Raw genomic sequence first — 17,767 nt, forward strand, 5'->3', positions numbered from 1 at the left:
ATCAGTGTTGCAGGCTGTCTACTCTTGTGCCTTCCATAGTTGATACACCCATGTTAATGCAACTTTCCCAAAATTGTCAATGCTTGACAGGTTATACTGAGATGAATTGAGACATGGGAGGTAGAGGTTACACCTTTTCTACTGCTATAATTTGTATGGGAACAGTTTTCTACAAAGCACAGGTATTAGTTTACATTGTTTTAGAGTGGAAAAGGTCAAATATTACACAAGGCTCTAAAACAGAGAAATCTGCAATTTTTTTCACTCAAATGATCTTCTACTTATCCTAGGCATAACCCTCTCCAGCTGTGAAGGCCCTAAGATATCATTAGACTTTCAGATAAATGTCAAAGATGCCAAGTGTGGGACACAGGGAAAACAAAAACTAGAGAATAAATCAGAGTTTTTCAGGGAACTTCCCTGCTTTCTCCTTCTATCACAAGCTTGTAACAGGAAAAGTTCTTCAGACACTGAAACAACTATATCAATCAAATAAGATACATACATAGGGAGTGGGGACTAGAATCCCCTGAAACACAGGCTGCTATTATTTGATCCAAAAGAGAATTTCTTTATCTGGTGGTAGTAGAAGCAGATTATTTATCCTCTCTGTTGGCCAATCAGTAGATTGCAACATTACATGCTTTCTCATTCACACAAAGGTATAATCTCTACTGACTCCAGTGGGGCTCCAGATATCTACAGCAGTCTGCTGCACAAATTTAATTTCAGGATCAAGGCCAAAGCCTCTCCTTGGTTAGATAAAACCTGAGCTTCTGTGATTCACAAGAGTTCAGCGGTTGGGCACCAATCTATAATTAATCCATATCCATAAAACAGACACAATTACTATATATATCACACATGTCCCCTGCAGAGTAAGTACTAAACCTCTGATGCTTAAGCCCCCTACACTCAGGCTTCTATTACTTGAACTAAAAGAGAACTTTTTTATGGAGTAGCAGTAACTGCTAATGTATTTGCTCAGTAGGCCATCCACTAGTGGTAGAGCTGGTCAGAAAAGTTTTAATCTAAAAGTTATTTTAAGATAAAAACAGGGAAAATGTAAACTAAAACTTGCACACAGACACATAAAAATTTCTGTTTCTCCAGAAGCTGCTTTACTAACAGGTACAATATTCTCTCACTCTTACCCACAAGGACCTGACTCTGCAAAGATTTAAGCACGTGCTTAACTTTACACATTGTGAGTAGTCCCAGTAAAGCTAATGAGAATAGTCACAGGGCTAAAGTCAAGCCAAGCACATGTGTATGTCTTTGGAGGATCAGGGCCAAAGTCAGTATATTAAAAGTGGTAATGTGAGAAAACCAGCACATTAAAGAGTTAAGTTTCCTGTGGGGGCACTGTGACTGCAGAACTCTGCTATAAATTCAGCCATGTTTTACCACCCCTTTCATTCAAACTCTCTTCAAACTACATTTCTGGGTTTAGCTGGGCCTTGATTTTAAACTAGGTAAGTTTCCAAAATATTTTTTTTAATATTTTCCTTTCTTAAACTCAAACATATAGGCTATCCCTTCAGTTCTATCTATTTAATTTTAATTAAATTGTATTTATGTTTTTCTTTTACTTGAAGTCTGGAGAAAGAATAAGGTTTTCATATAGCTGAGGGAATGATGCAAACAAAAAGAGGGAGAAATGGGTAGAAAAAAATAGCGAGTGGCTAGTTTTGAGGTTCTGTCATTTAGGAGGCTTCCTTCCCCTTGTAATACAGATACATACTTAAATAGATTATAAATTCTGTTTAGCTAAAATTATTACTGACAACATTTGGTTGGTCATAGTTGATGGGGGCGGGGGAGGCAGGGAGGATAATCTGTGTTAGATAATGCATTAGCTGAAGCATATTTAAACTAAATTTAAAAATTATTCCCTAGGATGGGTAAAAATATCCCCTTAACAAAGTCTTCAAGAAACTAAATGCATCTTATTTTAAGTCATTCAGGAATTAAATAGTCTCTTACCACCTCAGGACTGTCACTTGGTGTCTTGCAGAGTAACTATGCAGGTATACATTTAGTTACTATGATGGCAAGGGTTATATCATTACTGAAATAGTCAAAAACTGAGGAAAAGGGGTCATCATATTTACCTGCTCCTGGGGATACCCTTCTCTGAGATCTTCCAAAAGAAAAGGCTTACTGGTTTTGAATTTTCAATTTGACAACTAATACACATCATGTAGCCACATGGGTGCAATTGCTACCACCATAACACTTAAAAAATGTATATACCTTCATATTAGTGGGCTCTGACTCTTACATGGAAAATTGTACCACTACGTGATCATGGAGAGCTATTCTAGGCGCTCTTAATACCAAAGAGATATTAATTTGCTTAGTGGAATAATCATAGGACTGGGGAACTAGAAATAGCGGAGTTAAACTCAAGTTTGTATAACTGACTTATTGTGACTTTGAGAAGTCACTTGACTTCCTTGTTCCTTCTCTGTTTTCCTCCTGTCAAATATGGTATTCAAATATCCCATTTCTGTTGTGAGGACTAAGGGCCCGATTTGCAAAAGGACTTGGGTGCCTAACTGCCACTTTAGGCACTTAAGTCCTAAAACCAGGCCCCAGTGGGATTCACAAAGCCCCCACTCAGCTGCCATCAAACCCTGTAGGTGCCTAAACTTGCTCAGCACCTGAACTTTTGCAGTACAAGTTCCCTAGGTGCCTGTGTTTCTTCTTCTGGGTATGCATGCTGCAGCACCACAACAGGGATCTAGATGTCTAAGCCTCAGAGCGCTACATGAACCATGGGAAGATAGGTAGTCCTCTACCTAACTCACAGCCGGGCCCCCAAGTTCACTTATAGATGAATGTACACAGAATGGGGAGACCTTTCCTCTAACTTTCAGCTCAATGGCTACTTTCAGCTTGGCTGGGATGTAGAAGACCCCTGGTTCAAGTCCCCATAGGGAGGGAGAGGGTTTGAACAGGGGACCTCTTGGTGTCAACTGGCAGAGGACACAGGGGTGCATAAGGGTTACAGGGATCATCTACATCAGGGTGGCCAGCCTGAGACGGAGCCAGAATTTATCAATGTACATTTCCAAAGAACCATAGTAATACATCAGCAACCCCCCATCAGCTCCTCTCCCCCTGCTCCCAGCACCTGCCACTCACTGGCAGCTCCACCGATCAGCGCCTCCCCCTACCTCCCAATCAGCTGTTTCGTGGCATGCAGGAGGCTCGGGATGTGTGTGTGTGTGTGAGAGAGAGAGAGAGCGCGAGGACATGGCAGGCTCAGGGGCGGGAAGGGGTGGAGTGGGGGCAGGGCCTGTGGCAAAGCCAGGGGTTGAGCAGTGAGCACCCCCCAGCACATTGGAAAGTTGGTGCCTGTAGCTCCAGCTCCGGAGTCAGTGCCTATACAAGGAGCCGCATATTAACCTCTGAAAAGCTGCATGTGGCTCCAGAGTCACAGGTTGGCCACCCCTGATCTACATAGTTAGCCAAAGAACTTCATGTAAGTTGTCTACTGAAAGCCTATATCTTACTGATCATCATAGTACTTGCAAAATGGATGGATGGATAATATGTAAGGAGTTATGTGAAATGTTGTTAAGGTCTGTGATGGGACTGGTCACCAAAAGATAAGCGGTTTCAGAGTAGCAGCCGTGTTAGTCTGTATCTGCAAAAAGAACAGGAGTACTTGTGGCACCTTAGAGACTAACAAATTTATTAGAGCATAAGCTTTCGTGGACTACACTTCTTCGCCCACTTCGGATGCATATAGAGTGGAATAAATATTGAGGGGATATATATATACACACACATACAGAGAGCATAAACAGGTGGGAGTTCTCTTACCAACTCTGAGAGGCCAGTTAAGTAAGAGGGAAAAAAAACTTTTGAAGTGATAATCAAGATAGCCCAGTACAGACAGTTTGATAAGAAGTGTGAGAATACTTACAAGGGGAGATAGATTCAATGTTTGTAATGGCTCAGCCATTCCCAGTCCTTATCCAATCCTGAGCTGATTGTGTCTAGTTTGCATATCAATTCCAGCTCAGCAGTCTCTCGTTGGAGTCTGTTTTTTGAAGTTTTTCTGTTGTAATGTAGCCACCCGCAGGTCTGTCATTGAATGACCAGACAGGTTAAAGTGTTCTCCCACTGGCTTTTGAGTATTATGATTCCTGATATCAGATTTGTGTCCATTAATTCTTTTGCGTAGAGACTGTCCGGTTTGGCCAATGTACATGGCAGAGGGGCATTGCTGGCACATGATGGCATATATCACATTGGTAGATGTGCAGGTGAACGAGCCCCTGATGGTATGGCTGATGTGATTAGGTCCTATGATGATGTCACTTGAATAGATATGTGGACAGAGTTGGCATCAGGCTTTGTTACAAGGATAGGTTCCTGGGTCAGTGGTCTTGTTCAGTGATGTGTGGTTGCTGGTAAGTATTTGCTTTAGGTTGGGGGGGTTGTCTGTAAGCAAGGACAGGTCTATCTCTCAAGATCTGTGAGAGTAAAGGATCATCTTTCAGGATAGGTTGTAGATCTCTGATGATGTGCTGGAGAGGTTTTAGTTGGGGGCTGAAGGTGACAGCTAGTGGTGTTCTGTTATTTTCTTTGTTGGGCCTGTCTTGTAGGAGGTGACTTCTGGGTACTCGTCTGGCTCTGTCAATCTGTTTTCACTTCAGCAGGTGGGTATTGTAGTTTTAAGAATGCTTGATAGAGATCTTGTAGGTGCTTGTCTCTATCTGAGGGATTGGAGCAAATGCGGTTATATATTAGAGCTTGGCTGTAGACAATGGATCGTGTGGTGTGTCCTGGATGGAAGCTGGAGGCATGTAGGTAAGTGTAGCGGTCAGTAGGTTTCCGGTATAGGATGGTATTTATGTGACCATCACTTATTAGCACAGTAGTGTCCAGAAAATGGACTGCTTGTGTGGATTGATCCAGGCTGAGGTTGATGATGGGATGGAAATTATTGAAATCATGGTGAAATTCCTCAAGATGGAAAAGTACGTTCTCCTGGCTGACACCCTGAAAGCAAAGGGCTACGAGGTGCAGATGGACACCCTGATCATCGGAGCCCTGGGTACCTGGGATCCCCGCAATGAGCATGTGCTGCGGACCTGTGGGATTGGTCGACGCTACGCACAGCTCATGTGGCGCCTCATGTTCTCAGACACCATCCGATGGTCCAGGGACATCTACACTGAACACATCACTGGCCACCAACAGTAGCAGGAGGCGTGAGCCAGAGCAACGTCCTGCATTGACTACAGGAAAGGGACCGAGAGACTTTTTTCCATTGTTCCATATGAACTGGAACCATAAACTCACTGAACATTAAATCTCACCAAATGAGGGTCAATCCATTCTCATCATCGTATCGACTCATTATACTCCACACCTAAACATAGCCATTATATGAACAACATACCCTCATATCTCAATGTCTGTACTTTGACCCGTTAACCTTTTACCCCCAATCGGGGATATTGCAGATTATGTATTCCTTAGGTCATCCGATTTTAAACCAAACTTGTAACCTTAGATAATCTGTACGTTATTCCCTGATAACCAGAAACTTCTCCGCTTACACTCTGTACCATTCACTTTTTTTCTAAATATCATCTTAATGACATTTTTAATTCCTTTGGGAGTAGCGGATTTGTGAATTCTTTGAGTGTCTAGTGGAACTGGTTTTGGATAGTTTAGATGGATGCTCAGAGCGCTCAGGGTAGGGGTGCTGGAACAATTTTTATAATGGGGGTGTTGGGGTTACTAGGCCTGCCTGAGTCAGAGTTCTTCCATGTTTTAAACTCTGTTCTTCCATGTTTAACTCTGATCGACCTTAACAGCCAAGGACAGGAATTGGAATGTGTAAATAGCTAGTTAGCAATTACAACCTTGCTCATTTCAGGTACCAAACAATAATGATGAGGTTTGCATGTTTCTAGCTGGGGAAGGGGTAATAAACTAAGGGTAAACAGGACCAAATAACTGTTTAGAGAGAAGTTACTAACAAGCTAGATTTATAGCCCTAGAATGATTTAGTTGCTTAAATGTATAAACATGCCTTCGGTAGAGAGGGGAGGGGGAGTAGAGGGGAGGTGGTAGAGAGGGGGAGAGAGGGGGGCTTAGTTGTAAAATGTATAAAGAAGAGAGAAACTGTTTTTGCTGGGGTGCTCGATTTGAGACTTGCCTGTCTCCTTGCACCACTTTGAGATCTCAAATAAACTTTGATTGTTTCTCCACCCCGGTATGTTTATTGGCGTGAAGCACTCCGGGCAACGAACCTCGCTGTTGCTGTCCTCGGGCCCCTGTGCCGGCAACAGGGGTGCTGAGAGCCATTGAACCAAACTGTAAACCCTGTATATGTTGGAAACCACTTCAAGCTAGGGAGTGTGACATCACCCCCCACACCCTTAGTTTTAGCATTTATGGCTCAGGAGTTGGTGTGCACCTATTCTTAATCTGTAAAGAGAGAGATAGGGCTGGCTTCTGGAAGCTTGGAAGGCAGTGGCTTGTGGTGCCAGAGGCTGGTGGTGTTGGGGGAACTGCCCCACAGCAGGCACAGACAAGGCTGAGAGCAGGTACTAGGGAAGTGCCACGCAACCATGGGTACCATTACACTTTCCCACCTCTCAGTGCTCTAACCACTGAGCTATGGGTTATTTTATTGGGGTGGGGGTCCTTTAGTCTCTCCTCTTGAAGCTGTTCCACTGTGGATTAAATGAAGTCATTGGAGGAAAGCGCAACTCTGTAGCTCCCTGTAGACTAGGAGCATGAAACTGGCTTTAATTAACATAAAATTATAGAAGAAACTTAAATCTGCTGAAGGGCCAGAAAAAGAACATAGCACAAGAGTGGCAGGGCCCTGGCCGCCCCACATGGCCACCTGCATACAGAAAAGAGGAGCCTTCTACCCATCTTCCACACCCCTTAACTTGGTAACAGTAAGAGGTGCTATTCTGAACTGCACACACGCGCCCTGCGCCAACATCGTTCCATGGCATGGCGACTGCGCATGCGCCATCCTGCAGTCTCTGTTCCATAGCTTCATCCTGGAGCCACGGTCTCCTCAGCCGGCTATGACAACACTAGTCCGCGCCCATGCCAATAGCTGAATTCCCCTGTCTGGCTTCACTCTGGCGGAAGTGGCTCGGGATGGTATAGATTGGACTGCCCCTCTTCCGGGTTTGGCTTCAGGTCTGTGTGGGCGGGGCGAGTCCTTCCCGGGCCGGGACCTGAGCAGTTCTCGCGAGAGCTCTCCCTCTTCCTAGGCCGGCGCTGAGAGAGGTAGGTGCTTGAGGCCGCCGCCGCAGCATCGCGTTTTACCCGCTGTCCCCGCAATACCGCGCCGAGCGGGCACCAGCCCCTCCGGCCGGAGGCGTCGGTTGGGGATGCGTCCGATTAGCGGCCTCCCGCGGCCCGATGGCCGCCCGGGGACCCGACACACCCCGCCTGGAGCCGGGGGTACCCGGCCCCGCGGAGCCTGCCTCCTCCGGGCAGAGCTAGGGCCTCCGTCCGGGCTCGAGTGGGGGGCCGCGGCTGTGGGGCTTCTGAGCCGGGGGCCTCCGTCCAGGCCCGGGATCTGTACGGCTCCTCCGTACCGAGGCCGCCCCACTAAATGATGGGCTCAGCGTGTGGGCTCCTGCCGGGCTCGGGCAGCGGGGGAAGGGAGCAGCCCCCCGACCCGTCCCCCTCGAAGAGGCCGTGGCCCCTGCAGCGCGGCGTGGCCAGGACGCTGCTGGCCCTGGTGCGGACCTGAGGAGAGGCTGCTTCTGTCAGGAGCCTGTTCCCAGAGAAATCTGACCTGTGTGACTCCACTGCTCGCTTTTCCCCATGTGACCGCTTTGAACTGTACGCGGCTTGTGAAGCTTCTCCCCTCTTCTCTCAGATCTGACACAGGGACGAAGGGCCTAAATCTCTGCCGTGTCCTACTAACAGAAAGCCCTTGGCTCTGCATTGTGGCTAGTAGTCATGTGTCTGCTGACAATTGAGATGTTTCTGTTCTTTGGGTTGTAGAAAGGCCATGTTCAGTTCTAGCGCGAAGATTGTGAAGCCCAATGGTGAGAAGCCAGATGAATTCGAGTCTGGTATATCCCAGGTATGTCGGTTTGCCTCCACTGTCCCCCCAATAACTTGAACTAAAAAACTAGTGGAAGCACAGGTATAGTCGTAGCTTAATTCAAAACTGAAGTTGAACTTCCCGAATAAGTCTCAGTTTCCTAAGGAATATAGGAATTGCAGATTTTTTTGCTTCATATTCATATAACAGATGCCTTATGCTTCAGAGGGAAGTGTAAGAACTAGCCAATCATGCAGTGAATGATGTATCCATTTTGGGTGGTGAGGGTTAGGGTGTTCGTTCGTGACCCCATGGATCAGTTTTTTGCTTGGAAACAAATATATACAGACTGTTTATAGCAGATGATTGCTAAGTGTTTAGCAAACTAGTGCATGTACACAAATGCACCAGAAAGTAAAATGTTGTAAGAGAAAAGGCAACTTAAAATTGTCAGTAATCAATATTGTTCTTGCTAATTGTTCTCTGTAGGCTCTCCTGGAGTTGGAGATGAATTCTGACTTAAAAGCTCAGCTGAGAGAGTTGAACATCACAGCAGCTAAGGTAGGTTTAATATCCATTTCAGATAGATCCCAACATACTGAATTGTCAGTTGGCAACAAAGTCAGTCACCTTTTTTTGGATGGTGTGCAAGGTTTTTTTTTTTTTTTTTAAATGTGCCATGTGACGAGTGGTCAAAAAGTTTGAACTAAAGATGAATGCAAGATTTCATGGGATTGTCTTGCTGCATACTGTTGTGACTTAATGGGAGGAGGCAGACTTCAAGCTTTGTAACCCTGTTTACTGGAGCTGACTGCTGTAGCTTTTTATTTTTTATTTAAAATACAGTTCTAGTCTGAAAAGTGACTCTAAAAAATGTCATTAGAGCTTCCACAATTCTGACTCCAGATAAACTGACCAAATTTAATAAGTATAAAACCCATTTCTAAGTTTGCAGGACTGGATCTGAAAATCCAAATGGCTTCTTGCTTGCTTTACTAACACTGAAGTTCATTGATCTTCATCAATGAAGTGCAGACTAGAATTGTCCTCGTTTTATAGAACAGCTCTGGGGTGTCTAACATGTCATATAATATTCATGTCATTATAAAAAAAAATAAACCACCAACTTGGACTATATAAAACGGGAGTAGATCAAGATACCAGTCTCTCATAGTCAGAGTAAGTGTCAGCTCTTCAAAGTTTAGTTTTAGTCTAGGATGTGATTGTAACAATGGCATGAGGCCAGTATTTTTTAAAAAAACAAAAAACAAAAAAAAAAAACTTCAGAACAAAATTTATTCAAATTTCAAATTCTTTTGCCAGCACTGCACAGCAAACCTGAGATTCAAAGGTGCTCTTCATACGTAAGCAGTAATAAAGCTTATGCAGATTCTTGTCTCCCTAATGGTACCTGTGCAGATTTGTTGGGGTCTATACAGGTATTGACTGGAATTCAGTAAACAAATCTGAAGTTGCAAACTGAATTGTGGACTTTAGGCAAGAGGCTGGGGTGTGCACACTGACTTCTAATGGGGTCTGAATCTGTCTCAAGAAGCTTGCTCTTGAAGTTCAGTACTTGTGCCAAGAGGGCTGTTCCTAATGAGATAAAAGGGGCTGTTGTTGAACAGATTTTGAAACCGTGAGGACACAATGCATTTTAGTAAATGCAACATGGGCATCCAGTGAGGTGGGTCTCCTAGGGCTCTACCCAAGTAGCTTTTGGGAGCATAACTCTAAGACAGAGGTGGGGAACCTTTTTTCTATTAGGGGCCATTTACCCACAGAAAAAAATTAGTGAGGGGAGTGTGTGGGGGGGGGGGAAATAGGCTCCAGGGTGGGGCCAGAAATGAGGGGTTGAGGGGGGAGGGGGGGGGGGGCTCGGGGGGGGGGATGAGGGATTTGTGGTGCAGGAGGGGGCTCCAGGCTGGGGCCAAGGGGTTTGGAGTGCAGGAGTGGGCTCAGGACTGGAGCAGGGGGGTGGGGGGGGGGGGTGTGGGAGGAAATACAGGGTGCAGGCTCTGGGAGGAGGCTGAGGGCTTTGGCAGGAATGCTGGGGTGCAGGCTCAGGCCAGGCAGCACTTACCTACCTCAGGAGGCTCCCGGTTGGGGGCTAAGGCAGGCTCCCTGGCTCGCGTTCCCGAAAGCTGCCGGCATGTCCTAGGCTGAGACACAGCCAGGCAGCTCTATGCAGTGCGCGCTTCCCATGCCCGCAGCTCCCATTGGCTGCAATTCCTAGCCAATGGGAGCTGTGGAGGTGGAGCTCAGGACAGGGGCAGTGTGCAGAGCTTCCCTGAATGCACCTGTGCCTAGGGGCTGCAGGGACATACCAGTCACTTCCAGGAGCTGCACGGAGCGAACGAGTCTTCCCCCCCCCCCCCCCCCAAGCCCCTCCGAAGCAGGCTGAGCCAGTGCTTGCGGCTCTAGCCCCACGGGGGGGTGAAGGGGTGGTGGAGGGTGTTGCTGAGGCTCGGGGCTTGTGGCACAGAGATTTGCTGTAGGCCAGATGAAATTAGGCAGTGGGCTCAATCCGGCCCACAGGTTCCCCACCCCTGCTCTAAGGAGTAATGACCTAGAGTCCCATTCCATGATGTTGGAGGATAAGCTTGTGTCCAGCAGTAAGGCTGGTGAGGGAAGCATCAACTTGATCGCATACTGGGGAGATAAACCATTCAGGACACAATCATGTTACCATGTTTATAAAAGTATTTGGGGGGAGACAAAGTACTATTGAAATAGCAGTGCGGATCTTGGCAAATCAGTAGATGTGACTGACTGAGCTACCTTTTAATATTTGTATGAAGATGTTGTGTGGAAGATAGTTAATGGAGGGTGTTTAGGCGATCAACCTGTTTGTGTTGAATTTTACCCTTCATGTACGCTGGAGGTTACATTACTTTTATTTGAAACTTGATCTCCGTACCAGCCCCATGCAATTCTGTTGCACTGGAGACCAATTCAGTCTACATATTGATGTCTACTTGTGTGAGATTTTTTTGTTTGAAAGGGTAGGTGAATTTGAATTGTAATTAGCGATAGTCCCATGACATGTAGGGATACTAGCCTAATGGGTTAAAAGGTTGTTCATTTCATGCAGCAATTCACAATAGCAACAAAATACATAGCAGCAAAGCTTGCATGAGAAAACCGCCATTATTATTATTTTTAATGGATTTCATCTTAAGTGTATATTTTTGTCTTCTGTCTTAGGAAATTGAAGTAGGGGGTGGTAGAAAAGCAATCATAATCTTTGTACCAGTTCCTCAGCTGAAATCTTTCCAGAAGATCCAGGTCCGACTAGTTCGTGAGCTGGAGAAAAAATTCAGCGGCAAGCATGTGGTGTTCATTGCTCAGGTAAATAGTTGATTATTTTGTGGTCTATCACTCTGTATGTGGCATATTGATGCTCTGAACCTGTTGGGGCTGGGGAGGTAAATGAATCAAATGTGTGTTGTTTTTTCTAGCTGTAGATCAAATACCTTTCCTAGACACTGTCAGTCTGTGGCTGCACATAAGTCCCAACAGCTTGCATAAGTTTACTTTAAGCAGTAGAGAAAAACTGTATAGGATAGTTGAACAATACTCTGAAAAGGAGAAATAACATCTAGCTGGAGTAGAGTCGTAGAAGTAATGAAACTTAAGCAGGAAAAATGTAAGCATGGTATTTTTGCAGACTCTACATGAAAGTAGAATAAAAGTAAGCTTTAATACAAGTGGCAGGGAGAGGGGGAGTTTTATTTGCTGTCTTTAAAGTGAAAAGGGAGAACCTAAATCTTTCTCTGGCTGGAATACAATAATTTCAGATGGGGCAATGCTAGTGAGAGCTGACTTACTTTAATCTTAAACACCCACCCCCAAATTTAAGCCAAGAAAAGCTTTTTGAGATGGGACTAGATGTATGGGAAGCTAGCTTTAGGAAGAGAGCAAGCTCCTGGAGTTCTTACTACCATGAGGATAACTTTAAATGGATGCATGTGGTTTTCTTAATATTTATGAAGGCTACCCTTCATCTGTGAAGGGAAGAAGAAATCCATTTTTTGTATTGTGGTTTAAAAGGATCAAAATACCTGAATTGAATTTGTGTGACTGGGTATATTCTGCACAATAAAATGCCTCTGCTAATCCTCCACTTTAAACTTTAGGCTTTCATGCTCATAAGACAAAGCTGTGTGTGAGCTATCGCATAACACAATAACAAATGTATAACACTGTTAATTATTGAAATCTTTAATGGTATAAAAAGGGTGACATGTTTTAAAGGAATATAACAAATCATACCACTGTTTGTGGAGTACTTTAGAACATTTGTCTTCAGTGGTAGTGGCTTGGCGATAGCAAGCATGAGAGTTCTGGATACTGCCAAGGTTCAGAGGGCTTGTCTTCACTATGGGGGTAAGTCAACCTAAGTTATGTTACTCCAGTGATGTGAACATGCTACTCCAGCGACGTAGCTTAGGTCGACTTACCCCATTGTCTTTACTGCCTTGCATCGATGGGAGACACTCTCCGGTCAACTTCCCTTACTCTTCTTGGAGAGCTGGAGTACTGGGCTCGATCAGAGAGTGCCCTGCTGTCGATTTAGCGGGTCTTCCTTCACTAGACCCACTAAATCAATCCCTGCTGAATTGATTACAGCAGCAGTGATCTCCCCATAGTGAAGATCAGCCCTAGAACTCCTACCTTCCTAGTTAAACAATGAAAATTCTCACAACATAAGATAAGGCTCCCTATGATGAGTTGCACTGGCTTAACTAAAGGGATATTTTTATGCGCTTTTTTTTTTTTTTAACTGGTGTAGACTTCTGTGTGGACAGTTTAACTTAAGAATCCATTTAAGGTAAATGAAAATCCATTACAACTATTAGCTAAACCAAAGTAACATACGTGTCCACATGGACAGTCTGCACAAGTTTAACAAAAGCGGTGTAAATATCCCTTTAGTCAAACTTCTACAACTTCCTCATATAGACATAGAATAGGTGTCCAAAGATCTGACACCAGGAGCAGATGAATAACAATCTCCAGAATAATCTAGTGGGAAATCACAATGTGCAAAACTCTCTGCAGTGTTTTTTAGCAACTATTTCTAGAAAAGGTTCTCTCTCCCTTCCCTCTCCATCCACCACGCCCCCCCTCCCCCATGTGAGTGAACAGATTATCTTGGCTACTAGCTTTGTTAAATACAAACTATTCTCCCCAAACCTCTCCTTCTTCCCACTGAACATACTGGGCATGAGAATTTAAGTTTGTAGTGCATTGCTGAAACCTCAGAAACTGACTTTGATAAAGCTCAACTTCTATAATTGGAATGTGCTTTTGGGTATTTCTTGAGCATTCCTTGATGCTGTGTGGAAACAGTTGTGGGATTTCTGCAAGAGAATGGTAACCCTTGAAAGAAAGTCATATTTATGACTTCAAATCTGAACATCTCTGATTCTGAGGATCTTGACTAAATGTTTCATGAGGCTTGGTATCCCTTTCCTTCACAGAGAAGGATTTTGCCCAAACCAACAAGGAAAAGCCGTACAAAAAACAAACAAAAGCGTCCCAGGAGGTAAGTAAATCTTACGCTGCTGAAATGTGTGCCATTTCTCTTTTATATGACTTGCATGACTGCCATTTTGATCATATGTAAAGGATCTGAGAAAGATCACAAAACAAATACGCTGGGACATTGGATCTGCAAAGCTTCTTCCTTTTGGCATGTAAGGTTAAGGTATGAATAGTGCCCTTTATCATCCCATATTTCTATGTTCTACCACATTGGCTTAGTTGTCAATTCTGAGATTTTTGGTGTATTTCTTTTTAAATACTTGATTTGCCTGGTTTCTGGCCTTACGTGGAAACTGACAGTGCATTCCGAATATGTTGTACACATTTTCCAAATCTTTCCATCTACATCCAGCACTCTTCTTTTTCTGGTAGTTGCTAGCAAAATATTTGCCAAAAGCAAATTACAAATAACTAACTTCTGTTTTTTGGTCTGCCCAGCCACGGTTTTAAGATTGCCTCATTGTGGGCATCTTGGAAAACAGTGTATGTAAACTGAGTAACTTAAGTGGGTTGGATTGGGTTCCCCACCCAATAACTTGTTCATCTGTTGTAATGCTAGCCTTGGAACAGATGAACGTCCAGGGAATGGACACTAACTCTTCATCTGTACTGCAGAGAATTCAGTCCAGGAATTACATGCTAGCTAAATTCCCTCTAATCTGTGCAGCAGGCTATCAAGGGCCACGCAAGTGGGAAGAGGCGCCTTTGCCCCAGGCTGCTGCCATGAGAGAGGGCTTGGGGGAGTGCCCTCCCCTGGGGCACCCTGCTCCCCAAACCTTTCATCCCTGGCCCCACCCCAGAGCCCGTACCCCCAGCTGGAGCCCTCACCCCCACCCGGAACCCAAACCCTCTGTCCCAGTCCTGAGCCCCCTCCAGAGCCCTCACTCCCCATACCCCAGCCCTGAGCCCCCTCCCACACTCTGAACCCTTTGGCCTCACCTCCATATTGGTGCACATAACCATTCATTCTGCACATGGATGTTAAAAATTAGAGAACACTGCGTGCCAGCGATAATTAGGCAAGGTAAAGTTTGAATGGTGATCACAGTGTGCGTGACGAGGGATGTAGATACATCATATCCTTATGTTTTGCCCCAAGAGATTTGATTGTTATTTGTGCAATTTTTGGATATATTCACTTTTGTAGGTGTGTTGTTGTTGCTACCTGAGTGCGTGGGGAAGGAGGCTGGGCTTGCATGGGAAGCTGTGATCCAGGAGGGAAACCTTTTTTTTTTTTTTTTTTTAATTCTGACTTGGGGTAGAGAAAGAAAGTCATCACTCAAAAATAGTGTCATTGGCACTCTGTTCAAATCTAAGCAACAGTTTGCTTCTGTTAAACATTTTCTCTAGCTAGTTGGTCTGACTGAAATTGTGGACTGTCTACGTTCACTGAGTAATTTGCACTTGGTGTTGGTTTCATTCTGGGATACAATCAGTTTCACTTCAATTTTAATTTCAAGGATAATTTATACACTGATTTTGGAACATATGTAAATAGGTATTCAAAGAACTTCATAGGGCACTTAAAAGGAATTTGTGGTCTAAGATGTAGAAAACTCTCAGACACTGCACCAATAGGGCTGTATAGAGGGAAACTTGCATTATAGTTCCCTTGAAACTGCAGACGCTGTTCTACGGAACCTGCTAGATATGAGTCTGTGGTCCATTACAGAATCATCTCGCACACTGCAAGAAGTGGGGCATTGGAGGGGAAAAACCCAATATTTTTGCTAAAATGACCGCTTGACACATTCTAACTTAATGCAGTAAATACACTCTTAAAAGTAGTATCCCTCAAATTCTTCATTTGAGGAAGTATTGGTCACACTTACAGGTGGCACTGTATATAAACTTGAAAACTTGTATAAATACAACTTGCTTACACTGAATAGTGAAGCATCGATAGAAATAGTGCAGTCTCAAATATCACTTTCACTACAAACTACTGAGTTATATTTTGTACTGCCATGTCCCTGGCTCCTGGAATAGCTTCTGAGATGAATTGTGGCATGGTCACAACTAACTTGTTGATATGGTGTAGTACGGAATTCATTTTAACAGATTATTTACTAGCCCATACATTCCTTTATCCCAGGAATTGTGGTATAATCTCTTTGGTAGATTATAGGGAAAGTATATTTTATAGTTGTCAGACTAAACTTGCCAGCCCCTTGAAGGTTTAAATCAGGAGTTCTCAAACTTGGGGTCGGAACCCCTCAGGGGCTTGTGAGGTTATTACATCGGGGGGGGGGGAGGGGTCACAAGCTGTCAGCCTCCACCCCAACCCTGCTCTGCATCCAGCATTTATAATGATGTTCAATATTAAAGTGTTTTTAATTTATAAGGGGGGATTGCACTCGGGGGCTTGCTGTGTGAAAAGGGTCACCAGTGCAAAAGTTTGAGAATCACTGGTTTAATTCATTTAAAATACTGCATTTCAGCCGTACACTTACTGCAGTGCATGATGCCATTCTCGAAGATCTGGTCTTCCCTAGTGAAATTGTGGGCAAGAGAATCCGCGTGAAACTAGACGGCAGCAGACTCATAAAGGTCCATTTGGACAAAGCACAACAGAATAATGTTGAACACAAGGTAAGGAATGAACTTTATACTCTTCTCTGTAACACAGGGGTTGTGATGAGTCATAGCTGAGTGTAAAACTCAAAACTGCTGCAGTGGCAAGGGTGTGAGAACTATGCCCTGATTTTTAATTTCCTTTTGGACTAAGGAGACGCTAATAGAAGGTTTAAAATCAAACTTTAGTTTGACTGCACTTGACTGCTTTACACTCTGCTTTTTGGTTAGCTGATTTGTGGTGACCTTTTTCCTACTTGCTCCCTCTTAGTATGAGTGATAGGAGATGGGCTTTTTATTTAGAATAAAACACTTGATCTTCAAAGCCAAGGCACATCATGGGGTGGGAAGGCAACATATCTGTGCGGCTCATCTTCAGCTGCCTTGTGGATTGAACAGCTCTGAAAGTCTGAGTCTGTTCTGCTGGCAAATCTATATGATTGATTAATGGGTTGAGTCTTAATGTTCTGCAAAACATTATCGTCTCCCACATAAAGAATTCTGGGAAGTAATCTCTGTATGGAAGAATTTTCCTCATACCACCTTATCTTGAACCAAATTTTGCACCCTCGATAATCTGGATGTTATTCCCTGATAATCAGAAACTTCTACGCTCAAACTCTGTTCACTATTTTTTTTTTTTTTTTTTTTTTTAACATCTTAATAAAATTTCACTTAGTCTAATTTTTCAGGAAATGTGGCTTGGTTAGTGCTGGTACATAACTTAAAGAAAATGTGTTTAAAATGAGTGGGAAGCCTATCCTTTCCTGTTGATATAGGATTTCTTAGCAGTAACTTAAACTATCCAAATCAAACTTGTAATAACATCAATTTTGAATGCTAGACTAAATTAGTTCCTGAATGCATTTGTCATCTTCACCAATATGGTCATCCATTGAGGTTACTTGTGTCTCTGTCCAAGTGGTATATGGGAGCATAGCCCTAAGTGCAGTGATATACAATCCCCTTCCACAGTGTTGAAGAGCAAGCCTGTCTCTGGTTCTAGAGCTGATGAGGACAGCATCCTATATATTTTTATAACTTCTCTGTCTCTAGACAATTACTGAGGAGAAACTATGCAGGTTGCAACTTGAAACATACTATAGTATGTGAAAACATTATCTACTATTTGAACTGTACAGCAGAACATGCAGCTTTTATAAAACCTATTGAAAGTAAACTAATGCTATTAAACTTGACTTTCTTTCCAGGTGGAAACATTTTCTGGTGTCTACAAGAAGCTCACTGGCAAAGATGTTATTTTTGAGTTCCCAGAATTCCAGCTGTAAAGTAAAAGAATGACTGAATAAACAGTTTAATTGTTCATATTTTAAGCAATTTCATTAAACTAAACACTTTTATAAAAGCACACTACAGAAGGAGGAAGTAGCTGACGTAGGTGATTGGTAATAGCTTGGCTATGGAACTTTCTAGTTTAACTGAGTTGCATCTATTAAAGTAGGTAAGAACTCATGTCACAAGTACCTAATGGTAACTAGGTAAGAGACTTCAGTTTCTAGGGGACACGTCCATATCCTAAATCACACAGAAAGCCTTGGTAGAGAAGTAAACTAAACAGGCCTAAAT

The 17,767-nt window shown here is 43.7% G+C and overlaps 1 protein-coding gene and 1 non-coding gene across 2 annotated transcripts; both read left to right on the forward strand.

Annotated features, from left to right (window-relative positions):
* Positions 1–7,199: 7,199 nt before the first annotated feature.
* RPS7 (ribosomal protein S7) lies at positions 7,200–17,508 on the forward strand. The gene is made up of 7 exons (XM_034766441.1): positions 7,200–7,284; positions 8,014–8,095; positions 8,546–8,617; positions 11,264–11,407; positions 13,543–13,607; positions 16,048–16,198; positions 17,392–17,508. Exons 2-7 carry the CDS (start codon positions 8,021–8,023, stop codon positions 17,467–17,469), a joined length of 585 nt encoding a protein of 194 aa, XP_034622332.1. The 5' UTR covers positions 7,200–7,284; positions 8,014–8,020; the 3' UTR covers positions 17,470–17,508.
* On the forward strand, positions 17,060–17,271 carry LOC117875682. Its single transcript, XR_004645321.1, has one exon. It is a non-coding gene; the product is annotated as a small nucleolar RNA SNORA73 family (small nucleolar RNA).
* Positions 17,509–17,767: the final 259 nt, after the last annotated feature.

The sequence above is a fragment of the Trachemys scripta genome, chromosome 3 (assembly GCF_013100865.1).
Source record: "Trachemys scripta elegans isolate TJP31775 chromosome 3, CAS_Tse_1.0, whole genome shotgun sequence".
Classification (NCBI taxonomy): Eukaryota; Metazoa; Chordata; order Testudines; family Emydidae; genus Trachemys; species Trachemys scripta.

Excerpts from the sequence above, each read along its gene's own strand:
- RPS7 (XM_034766441.1), top strand. The coding sequence starts at position 8,021 with ATGTTCAGTTCTAGCGCGAAGATTGTGAAGCCCAATGGTGAGAAGCCA. Across the intron at positions 8,096-8,545 it reads TCGAGTCTGGTATATCCCAG|GCTCTCCTGGAGTTGGAGAT; the intron begins GTATGTCGGTTT and ends TGTTCTCTGTAG. Across the intron at positions 13,608-16,047 it reads AAACAAAAGCGTCCCAGGAG|CCGTACACTTACTGCAGTGC; the intron begins GTAAGTAAATCT and ends ACTGCATTTCAG.